The sequence below is a fragment of the Convolutriloba macropyga genome, chromosome 10, assembly GCF_964194025.1.
Source record: "Convolutriloba macropyga chromosome 10, txConMacr16.3, whole genome shotgun sequence".
NCBI lineage: Eukaryota > Metazoa > Xenacoelomorpha > Acoela > Convolutidae > Convolutriloba > Convolutriloba macropyga.
In genome coordinates this window covers 40810949-40822987 of record NC_134477.1, presented here as the reverse complement: position 1 = coordinate 40822987, position 12039 = coordinate 40810949, and the positions used below count along the sequence as shown (strand labels likewise).

General features: G+C 37.5%; 2 protein-coding genes across 2 annotated transcripts in view; both read left to right on the top strand.

Moving 5' to 3' along the window:
* LOC142348548 (10 kDa heat shock protein, mitochondrial-like) overlaps window positions 1-12039 on the top strand; it is a 124996-nt gene that overhangs the window by 106480 nt on the left and 6477 nt on the right. The gene's annotated exons all lie outside the window — the stretch shown is intronic.
* On the top strand, window positions 522-7077 carry LOC142348135 (uncharacterized). Its single transcript, XM_075399340.1, has 3 exons — window positions 522-963; window positions 4159-4311; window positions 6065-7077. Exons 1-3 carry the CDS (start codon window positions 746-748, stop codon window positions 6531-6533), a joined length of 840 nt encoding a protein of 279 aa, XP_075255455.1. The 5' UTR covers window positions 522-745; the 3' UTR covers window positions 6534-7077.

Below are 12039 nucleotides of genomic sequence, written 5' to 3'. Positions count from 1 at the left end.
TTCGACCTCACTCAACTCCCCCCCCCCCCCACCACCTCATCTACCCACTGTATGCCTAGTTTCTCTTAGCTAGTACGGCTGGGCTCCTCAGGTAGCTGAAACGAACGTGAACCCTTTACTGTTGTTTGTCTGACAGTAGTGTGCTACTGTCAGAAGAACGACAGTAGCGGTAGCACAGTGAGCCAACAAAAGTGTGCTATTGTCTCCTGCTCAGCGAGGCTGCCAACAAACAATAGAAAGTTGAGAGCCTCATGGTATTAAAAATGGCCCTATAATTATTCTTTGGCCATTGTACAGGCGAAAATGTAAGGTATGAGTTATAGCACATACGTTGAATTTTCACCTGTACAATTGCCAAATAATAATTCCCAAAAACCATGTTGTTTGTTCTTTAGTGTACTAAAGACAAAAACCATGGTTTTCAAAAATTTTGAAATGGGATGCGTGAACGCTTTGTTTGAACGATCAATGACAATTGAGTTCAATGGCTCGTGAATAATTTCCGTTTCATTTTCAGATATTGGTGCTGAGAGTGTCTTGAAGACTTGCTTTATCTTTTGAAAGCTGCGAGCTCTGATTGTGTGACCTAAAGGTCAAAAGTTTTATTACAGTCCTTCACTTAGTTAACTTACTTGTTGTTGATCAGTTCCTTGTTTATTTGTTGTTTTCAATTATTTGAGTTCAAAACCAGTTATTGAACCTGAAAAAAATTGTGTAAAAGTATCTCTTAGTGCTTGTGATACCGATGTCGCGATACTCCAGACCAGCGAATAGCTCGCTGTTTGTGAAGAACGTGCATCGTGACGTCAGAGTTGATGAGTTGAGAAATCTTTTTGAGAGGTATGGTCGGGTGAAAGATGTATACATTCCTTTGGATTACCACACAAGGGAGCCCAGAGGATTCGCGTATGTCCAGTTTGATGACTGGAGGGATGCAGAGGATGCATTGCAGAATTTGGACAGGTTGGTTCTTAACCACGACTTAAGTGACTGAAACTAAGGAATTCAACGGAAAGGATGCAATTGAAAGCTATTGGTAGTTTATCATGCAACCTGAAGATTCTTGAATAGTTTACTCAAGTTATAAGGAATAATAATGATTAACAATTAAAATCTTTAAGATAAAATATTTGAGCAAACATGCAATCTGCGTTTCAGACAACCTGTTCTCCATTTCATAAACTCATCCACGTTCCACCATCAAAAAATTAAAACTTGTTTTTGTTTGATAAAAACGGCCGGAGTGCGTGTTCTCAATAGGATTTGATTGCAGACAACTGTTTTCAATTGCAGGCAGCGAGTTATTAAAATTTCTTGATAAAAGCAGGTGTTGATTTCTATTACTGAACGAGCTGCTATTGGCCTTCTCTTTTACAACTCGGATTGTATTGGGGTGCTTCTGTTCACATTTTATGATTTTTGAGGTCATCTGGACAGAAGTGAAATTTGAGTCTCGATTTTAATCAGAAAGAGCGAGAAGGTTTAGGCGTGATTAATTGCTCTTGAACGAAGTTCATAGCAATTATTGTAAACGTGTGTGTCTTTTTTATGCAAAATTTTCGCTTGACAATTTTGACTTTTCGAGTGACTTTTACGCCCTTGAATTTTTGCGTTTCGCGTGATCTAAATTTCTTTCAATCACAATTTCAAGCAGCTGAATTCAATTGGCGGCAATTTAATACTAAAAGTCAAATGAAAAATCACCGAAACTGGTGCTATTTTTCACTTTAAATCTTAAGTGGTATATGTTAACCTCTGTGGTTATTTGAAGCCCACTATTGATTTTCTTAGTCCCATTTAGATACCCCCCCCCCCCCACTGAAGCAGGCTGCAATTGATTAGAGCTCCCACTAGTCGTTCAAGAGCAATTCTTCCGACGTTTAGTCGGTTATGTTTTTTGTGAGACTTCTAAGAAAAGCAGAATGAACATAAATGAGTTTTGTTTCTCTGTTTTCAAGTTTTTCAAAAAGTTTCTTTTTGTCAGCAATTGAATTTCAAAGTCGATTCCCAGGCTTTTTGAGGATAGTGTTTGTTTTTGTCAATGAAATTTTTTTCTAGGACCTTTGATGTCACGCTTGCTTCATGTTTTATGCGTGCGTTCATTCATGCAATTTGTACTGAGTTGTAAGCGCTATGTCACTCACTGTGGCTGGATCGATTTCTTTCATTCACTTGAATAATTTTTTTGGTCTCACATGACGTCCGCCCTCTAATCAAGGCCAGCTGAGGATATCACTCTAATTGAAGGGTAATCGAGTGCAGCTTTTTAAACAATTAAGCTAAAGAATTTTTGCGTGTCCGTACAAAACAGTCCCAGATAAAACAGTCCCAAATTGCAAAATGTTCCCAGACAAAACAGTCGCAGACAAAATGGTCCCTAATAAAAATCGGAACAATTTTAAATATAATCTACAAACAATTATCAAGCATAATCTATGAGTTAAGCTTCTGAATGCATTGATATTTAGGATTAAACCCAAAACTTGTTTTAAAATACATTATCTGGCAAAAATCATGTAATCAGCTTAATTTTTGTTCAATGAAATATTCTTATGAATAACTTAAGGGGTTTCTTTGTTAATTGTTGCGAATATGCTTAACTTTATCATTAATTCAGACTATTTTGTCTGGGACTGTTTTGTCTGCTTTCTTGGTACTATTTTGTCTGGGAATATTTTGCTAATAGGTACTGTTTTGTCCGGGACTGTTTTTTCTGTTCGCCAATTTTTGATATGTGACTTTGCATAACACATTAGTTGCTCTCAAAAAAAAACAATTGTTGCAGTTTTTTTTGGTCTTTCGTTCTTTTTAAGCGCTTTTTGGTTGACGAGTTTTGTATCACCTAGTGGATTTCAAACACAAGGATAAACTGCCTAAGTCTGAAGTTATTGGGGGCGCAGTTGATTCCGATTAGAGACTCAGTAGTCTAAGTGTACGGTAGCTGTCGACACGTAGCTGAAGCTAGCTAAAACCAAAGCCAGCCCAATATCTGTCATTTGAGAGCAATTCGTCCGATGTTACTCGGTTATCATATACACATTTGGTGTTCATATATGCAAAATTTAAGAAGCTCTCAGTCATTAAGGGCGGACATTTGCGCTCAGAAAAATGACAGTCGACTATGGAAGTTGATCACAGGGCTCTGATTAATGTTCTTTTTCAAGTATAATTAATCAGATAAAAGTTCCCTTTAATAATTTTTAATTTATTTATTGCGTGAAATCTGTAAATTTATCTCATGAGTTGATAACAGTTGATTTTTCCTGACTAACCCCACAAAACTTGAAGAGAACCAGACTCAAGAAAAAATCGTTTCAAACGTCCAAAAAATTCAGATATTGTTAAACTGAGTGATTGATGAAATGTGACCTCATGAGGTCACATTTCATCAATCACTCAGTTTAACAATATCTGAATTTTTTGGACGTTTGAAACGATTTTTTCTTGAGTCTGGTTCTCTTCAAGTTTTGTGGGGTTAGTCAGGAAGAATCAACTGTTATTGAAGTTAACAAAGTGCAATTGCAAAATTGTGGCAATAGTTGCGCAAAATAGTGGTCATATTTACCCTGATTCATGAGAGAGTGTATACCGAACTAAAACTTTACAAAATTATATTGAATTAAACACAATTGTTATTTTCTTTTTGTTACGCATTATTAAAGCTTTTGGTTGTTTTTCAGGCTTCAAAGATTAAAGGCTCATGAAGATGGTTAAAAAGAATTGATAAATGATTGAAAGCTGAGATAAAAGTTTTGCTTTGATAAAAGATTGCGTTGCACCCAAAGATCATTTAAAGGAATACAGGGATTTGCCGTCAATTTAGACGCTCCTTCGCAGCTCTGACTCATATTTATGAGAGGAACCAAGTTTATATCCTACCTAACCTGGGATAAAGGTTGAAGGCAGCCAATTAAAAGCTAGATCAATATTGATGGAACTGTTTCGTCAGTGATTTGTGAAAGCCACAATTGCAAACGACCGATCTGGCTAAGGTACCAAGAGATAGAATTAAAGAGCACAAAATTTCAAGAAAGATATCGGTGGGTTAAATTCAATCCCTAGTTAAGTTTTAAGTAACTGTCCAGATTTGCTCATGAAAGATGCGGATTTAAAATTAGGTTGATGTTAATTTCTGTTGTCATAATTTAAATTGTACAGAATGCGACTGAAGGGCAATGACATGAATGTACAATTTGCGGAGGGTGACCGCAAGACACCTGGACAGATGAGGAACAAGGACTCTCGTGGAAGGCTCCGAGACTCACGTAGTCGAAGTAGAGGTAGAAGAGATACATCGTCGAGGAGACACAGGTACGACGTAAAGAATCATGATGGAAAAAGCGGGCAAATATGTGGTTCAAATTTATGAAAATGATCGAGAAATTAAGAAAGAACACTACCGCAATAAAAAGAAGTTGCAAAACCCGAACTCGAGCAACGAGCACTACATATAAATAGCTGTTCATTCTATGATCAAAGTGTATTTAATAGCCGCAGAGCGATAGCTCGGGCTATTATTGGCCTTTTGTTAGTTTTTACGATTTGAAGAGGAGTATTGGAGAAGTCCTTTTTTAAAATCAATTTTATTGGAGTGAATATTGAAGCAGGAAATGAAACACGTGAAAAAATTTGGAGTGATTTTTTTGCTGAACAAAATGAAGAGTGGAGCGAAAAGTGAGTGGTTTTTTGTTCACATCATTGTTTTCTACAGAGCGAGGTGTGAAAAATAATCTGTAAGCGAGCGAAATTTTTCGTTCACGTGCGCCATTTTGAAAGTTTTTTGTTATGATTATGTTTTAATCTTAGGCTGGTTTTGATAGTGGTTTGAAGCTGTCTGGACATTCATATGAATTTTATGCTAATTCGGAGGTTTTAATGTATTTAGCTGATTTTTGGGCTAATTTTGCGAGTTTTTGACGATTGTTTTGTTTTGTTTTACTGCCTCAAATGGGTATTCAAAAGACCCCTATTACTTGAGCGATTTTTAGATAACAAGTGGTTACAGTTTTGTAGATATGAAGCATTTTTGTTGAGAAAATGGCGAAAATTGAAACTATTATGCATAATTTTTTTTCAGTTTTTCTTTTTATTTTCTGTTTTTAGACAAGTTTCTTAGCCGATTATGACTTGCCTATTTTTAGCGAGCATCTACATACCCTATTGGCCGAAAGGAGTTTTTGTTTGGATTTATGTGCTTTTATAATACAATAAAATTTATTAACTTTTTCCAGTTTTTTAGTCCTAGTTTATAAGAGCTTATTTTTTCATGGTTTGGCTTCAAGGATTGTTTTAAAAAGCTCATAGTGGTTTTATTTGGTACTAGCTGTTTTGATTAAGTAATTGTGGCAAAAATAGTTATTTCGGGATCTCAATTTAAGACAAAATTTGATCATATTTTAACAGATCTGAATTTCTTGTTTTTTTTTCGTTTTATGGTTTTGTTTCAAGATAATCATAAATTAGTGGAGGCATGACGAGACGTTGGATGGCGTTTAAGTGGATTTGCACTTCGAGTCGTTTGCGGAATTCTCGTGGCTATGTTTTTTTATTTCATTGTCAAGATTTTTGTTACGACCATATGAGGTCACAACCACTTCAAATCTGCTTTTTGTTCATTCGTTCATGCAATATCAACTGAAGTGCGTGCGTGACGTCATTTATTACTCTTAGTGGAGCTAGTTTTGTGTTCATTCGCTTGATTAAGTTTTTGGTCACACGTGACTTACCTCACTCTCAAAAATGACTTCCTCACTTTGAAATTGACTTTTGTTCACTTTAATTCAAAGAGATAAGGCCGAGTGAATGTGTGTCACTCTAAATTAAGGTTATTTAAGAGCAGCTTTTAGAGGCAGCAATAATTTATACAGGTTCTTAATCAAAGTATAACATCTCATCCCTTAATGAAAATAGTTATTTTTTTGGTCTGTCTTTTTTTAACTATTTTTTAGACTGCAGATCTACAAAGCTATTGCGACTATTTTCTGGCAATCAGTCAGCTACGTTTTAATTTCGTAAGCTGATATTTTTTGGAACTTTATTTCGTAACGTATTTGACTAATTTCAGATCACGAGAGCGGGCAAGAAGAGAGGTTTCCCCTCCCCGCCCTTCGCCCCCTCCAATTAGGGGCGACAGCTACGATGATAGCAAATACTGTAGCAGTAGACCTAATGGTCACGAAAACTACCGAGACCAACATCACATTAATAGCAACGGTCAACATAATCACCATCATGATGATAGCAATGAATATGGGCACGGACATCAAAGTCATGACCGAAACCGAAGCAGAGATCGAGAGTATAGTAACCATAACCACAATCAACACCATCGGCGTCGAAAAAGTCATTCGAGTCATCATCGTTACAGTCATCATGAAGAATGTAATGGTCATCAATCGCGCAGAGGTCGCCAATCCCGTGACAGCAGAAGCAATTCTCCACAATTACCGAAGGCTCATTTTGAAAAGTCCAGGAAGGAACATCGATTGGGTTCCTCGCATAATGTATCAAGGAGTCGGAGTCGTAACCGTTAGTTTGTATGTGATTAGAAATCTGCGAAGTAAATCATCGAAATGATAGATTACAGAATCTAACGTTTGTGCCAAGAATGTTAATTTTTTCATATATCACGTGCTTTCCAAGAAAGGGAGAAATCTTTCTGTTTGCTGTAAATTATAAGAACCAGTTAATTTTAACCAAAAATCGGTGAAATTGAGCTGTCGTTTTGAACTAGCTGTTATTTCTTCGTTTTGACTTTTGCGAACGAGTTAAAAATGCAATTTCACCTGTTTGGTGTAAATTTAATCTTCCAAATCTTGCAGTGCAATATTGCGTAAATTAGCTTTATCAAAACTCAATAGTTGTCCAAGCTGCCTTTTTATGCAAATGCGTGTTCTAATGCAATAAATTGATTCATTTGTTAGGATTCTGTTACAGTTGTAAAAATAGACAAATTAATTCCAAACTAATCAGAATTACTTTGCATTACAGAGTTCTTTGAAACAATAAACAGGGATGGAGATAATGCTGTTTTAGAATAGCAATTGTTTTAAAATAGCAGACTCGAGTGTTCTAACTAACCGGCCAACTAAAGCTTGAGTTTTGTTTACTGTTGTCTGCTTGCTTTTGGATGCCTTTGGGCAAGTTAATCTACTTCGCTGATTATTTTATGAGGCAAGTGAATGAAAACTTGCCAATCAGGAGGTATCGCTGACAATCATCGAGACTCGTGAATATACATACCTCTTCTTGTGAGAGTTCTGTTGTCGCCAGTTTTAGTGGTTAACTGTTCGTCTAAATATCAAGGCAAGCCATCAATAAAGCCATCAATCTCTGTTTGAGGGCCATCACGATGGTAACAAGCATTACCGAACAAAAGATCCTGTCTCGCAAATCTAATGAGTTCCGTGACCGAGGGAGTGAAAAACATCAATAAATGAACACTTGCCCGGACCTAACGATGAGTCACTATCAGTACTGGGCAAGTCAAATTGCAAGTCTAATATCAGTACTGATTCAGAGCTAAGATCATGTCAATTTTTACACTTGTCAGGCATGTGCATGTCTTGATCAAGACTTGCAATTCTAAATGCAAGTCTTGGCAGTAGAAAAGGTACTAAAAACGGCAGAAATAGCCGAGAAAACGTCGAAAATGGCCCAAACAAACGACGTCAAAAATGCCTTCAAGACGTTAAAAATAGCTGAAAAAACTAGCTAAGAAATGGACAAATTGGTCAAAAAATTGTTTAAAAAAACAGCCACTCAAAAAAATGCTACAACAAAAGCCAGCATTGTCTTCACTTTTCTAAACTCAGGTAAAAAACGCTGCAATAACACTGAATTCGCCGCCAACCACCCAAAAATATAGAAAATGTAAAAGACATAAAATAGAGGCGTCGCTTTGGAAATATTAAGGCATAATTTTTTAAAACCTGGCGCAAGACCAGTAACATTTGACTAGACATTTTTTGGGTCAAAATGAAAGTGACGAAGAAAAATAGAGGCGCAGCTTGTTCAAAATATAAAGACATCAGTTTTGATTTTTTTCCGTTCATGAACCAGAGCAAGACTTACTGAGTTTTTTAAGGCAAGTAGATTATGAATAGACAGCTTTTTTTATATCGAAACGAAGAAAAATCAACGACAGAAGAATAAGACAAAGAAAAATATGTATCATATTCAAAGTATAAGGCATCAGAATTGATTGTTTTGTTTTTGGCCCAGAGAAAGACTATCTCAGTTCTTTAAGGCAAGTAAAGTTTGAATGGACATTTTTGAGTCAGAACGAAAACTCAACTAAAGAAAACGACAAAGAACATTAGAGGCATCATATTCCAAATATAAGGCATAATTCGTTTTTTTCGTTTTTGACCCAGAAGAAAATTTGAGTTTTTAAAAGCAAGTAAGGCATGAACGATCCTTTCCTGGGGTCATAACATAACAAATCAAAGAAATCGCGAAAAGGAAAGAAAAATACACACAGTTTTCAAAATAAAAGCATCGGAATAAATTTTCTTACAGAAAAGCTGTAGTGATCCTCATTCTTGGGCCGAAAGGAAAAAGAACACGATAAGCAAGGAAAAAGTCACATTGTATTTGGAACATAATGCATCAGAATTGATTTCTTCCCGTATTTCACTTGAAAAATTTTCGCCAAGTTGTACTGATATCTTTGTAAATTCTCACGCAATATGGTTTCGTTTTGCAAAGCAAAGTTCTTTCGAAATAGCGATTTTCGCAAACTACTTTCGAAACAGATAAACGCCAGACAAAAACATTAACATAGATACAAACAGACGCACACAGACACGCGCACACCCACAGAAAAATACACACGCACCCGCTGACACAAACACTAAACACAAATAAAACGCACAAACACTGGAATTAATGCAAACGCTATAAACACTGGCTAGCATTGTCTGCAAAAGTCGACGACATATAACTTTGCATTCGTGGGACACCTGGCGCAAAATCCTTTTCGCTGATTTAAAACTCGTAGCTTAGGAGTTTAAGAGCAGAGCAAATTTTCAAACTATGCAGACCAGTGACATAAAGAGTGTACATAAATGGTATCTGCTCTTTCATTTTCATCAAAAGAGTCGCCCACTTCAAAACAATTTTTCAAGCAGATCTACAGCCAATGTTTTTTTCTATATTGGGTTCAAACAACAATCGAAGGCCAAACTCAGTAAACTGTGATACAAAATCGTTGGAAGTCGATTAAGAAAAACAGTAAGCATCAGAATAAATTTTCCTAAAGAAAAGCTGTAATGATCCTCATTCTTGGGCCAAAAGGAAAAAGAACACGATAAGCAAGGAAAAAGTCACATTGTTTTTGAAACATGATGCATCTGAATTGATTTCTTCCTGTTTTTCACTTAAAAATTTTTTGCCAAGCTGTACTGATATCTTTGTAAATTCTCACGCAAGATGGTTTCGTTTTGCAAAGCAAGTTCTTTCGCAATACCGATTTTCGCAAACTACTTTCGAAACAGAAAAAAAAACCAGAGAAAAACATTAACATAGATACAAACAGACGCACAGACACGCGCACACGCACAGACAAACACAGACACGCACCCGCTGACACAAATGAAACGCACGTACGCTGAACACACTGGTCATTGTTGTCTGCAAGAGTCGACGACTTATAACTTTGCATTCATGGGGTGATCCACTGGGACACCTCGCGCAAAATCCTATTCGCTGATTCAAAACTCGTAGCTGATGAGCTTAAAAGCAGACCAACTCTTCAAACTATGCAGACCAGTGACGCAAAGAGTGCACATAAATGGTATCTGCTCTTTAGTTTCCACCAAAATCGTCATCCACTTTAAAACAGAATGTTTCAAACAGATTTACAGCCAATGTTTTTTTCTATATTGGGTTCAAGCAACAAACGAATTCCGAAGGCCAAACTCATTAAAATATGATACAGAATCGTTGGAAGTCGATTAGGAAAAACAGTAAAGCTTAAATAAAATAACCAATTCAGAAATTCAGTTGCCTTGAACTAGTCGATTTCCTTTAGATGCCGCCTTTTTCTGGTTCTCTTGGGCAGGTCAGGTCGGGTATCTGTTCGCTTATTTCTCGTCTGTCTGATGCGGATATTTTACATTGAAAATTCTTCAGTAACTCCTGTAAGAATCCTTCTTCAGTAACTCCGAATGGGACACTGCATTTCAGTTGGAGCAGCTAAGTGTATACCACAAACAAGGTCGCTAAAAGCACTTCGGCTCTTAACGTCAAAAGCTTTTGGAATCACGCTGGGGGCATAAGCTCAGCCGTTCTGACGTACTGATTGTTCAAATCAGGTTCTCTAGTTTCGCGACGGATAGTACGCAATCAAACGGATTAGACGCTTTACCAAACGGCGTTATACTCAAACTTCGAAAAAAGACTGAATCGTGGAAAATCTGGACTAACGATTTTGATTGGAGAAACGAGCTCAGCCCTCAAACTCGGTACAATTTTGTTCCAACTTGGCGCAACAAAAAGACGAGATTAAATGATATTCTCCGTGACTTGCTTACAAATGGCGACGAGTCGGAGCATTGAAGCCATGCTTGCCACAGTTTTCTTTTTAGGTTGACTTCTGGATGCTAACTCCATTAGTTGAAAGCAGGAGGTAGAATTCAATACTGCCGCACTGAAGACAGAGAATCGGGGCCAGCGTGGACTTGAGATCTCGCTCAGGTCTTTTTTATAGCTGCGAAGCTGTAAGCTGAGCGTAGCTATATTGCGGTGCTCTTGGTTTTTTTTTGTTTCGTCGTCTGACGCTTTATTTTCGTTTTACATTTGTTCTAGAACATTCTGTCTCGTCACTGCTTAAATGGCTTTTTCGCGCTTGATTTCACGCTTTCTGCGTGACCTAAATTGCGGTTATTCAGAAACAGAATCTGTTCCTAAAACAAACTTGATTGTAAGAAAACAGATTGTATGGTCCGACAGCCGAGTGGTTAAGGCGACTGGCTGTTAATCCGGAGATCGCGGTTCGAGACGCGATAGCGAAACTTTTTTTGCACCCAAAAACAACCTTTGAAATAAACTTGTAAGTTTTATAGGCGGCGGCGATAACTATTATCAACTCACTTCTGTATCTTTTTCTATCTGTATTTTACGGCACTCAAGTCTATTTCGCAGCTATTCCGGCAATCTGCCGGCTATTATAGCTGCGAAGCTGTAAGCTGAGCGTAGCTATATTGCGGTGCTCTTGGTTTTTTTTGTTTCGTCGTCTGACGCTTTATTTTCGTTTTACATTTGTTCTAGAACATTCTGTCTCGTCACTGCTTAAATGGCTTTTTCGCGCTTGATTTCACGCTTTCTGCGTGACCTAAATTGCGGTTATTCAGAAACAGAATCTGTTCCTAAAACAAACTTGATTGTAAGAAAACAGGTTGTATGGTCCGACAGCCGAGTGGTTAAGGCGACTGGCTGTTAATCCGGAGATCGCGGTTCGAGACGCGACAGCGAAACTTTTTTTGCACCCAAAAACAACCTTTGAAATAAACTTGTAAGTTTTATAGGCGGCGGCGATAACTATTATCAACTCACTTCTGTATCTTTTTCTATCTGTATTTTACGGCACGCAAGTCTATTTCGCAGCTATTCCGGCAATCTGCCGGCTATGTTTCTAAACTTTGCATATGCGACGATTTGTGGCAAAGTGCGTTGGACTACTTTCTTTACATTGATTGCAAAATTTTAGAATATTATCGCTTCCTTTTGCGCTGTTGACATAAGTTCTCGTCTGATTGGCCAGATCTCGTTTCATAAGTCTCGCCAATGGATGCCGGATGGCAGATAATTAACATCTTATAGAAGAGTGTCCGTAATATAGTATACTTACTGCCGCTTCGTCAGAGGGAATCTCGAACAAAACAAATCAAGGAAAATTGCCTGCTGTGTCGTAACGCTGCTGTCGGAATACAAAGCTAGATTCAGGCGTCTGGCTATTTTTTCTCGGAGGGTCTTCAGATGTAGACGAAACTGATTGGGAAAAGGGCTGATACTGATTGGGAGAGGAAACTTTTGGGC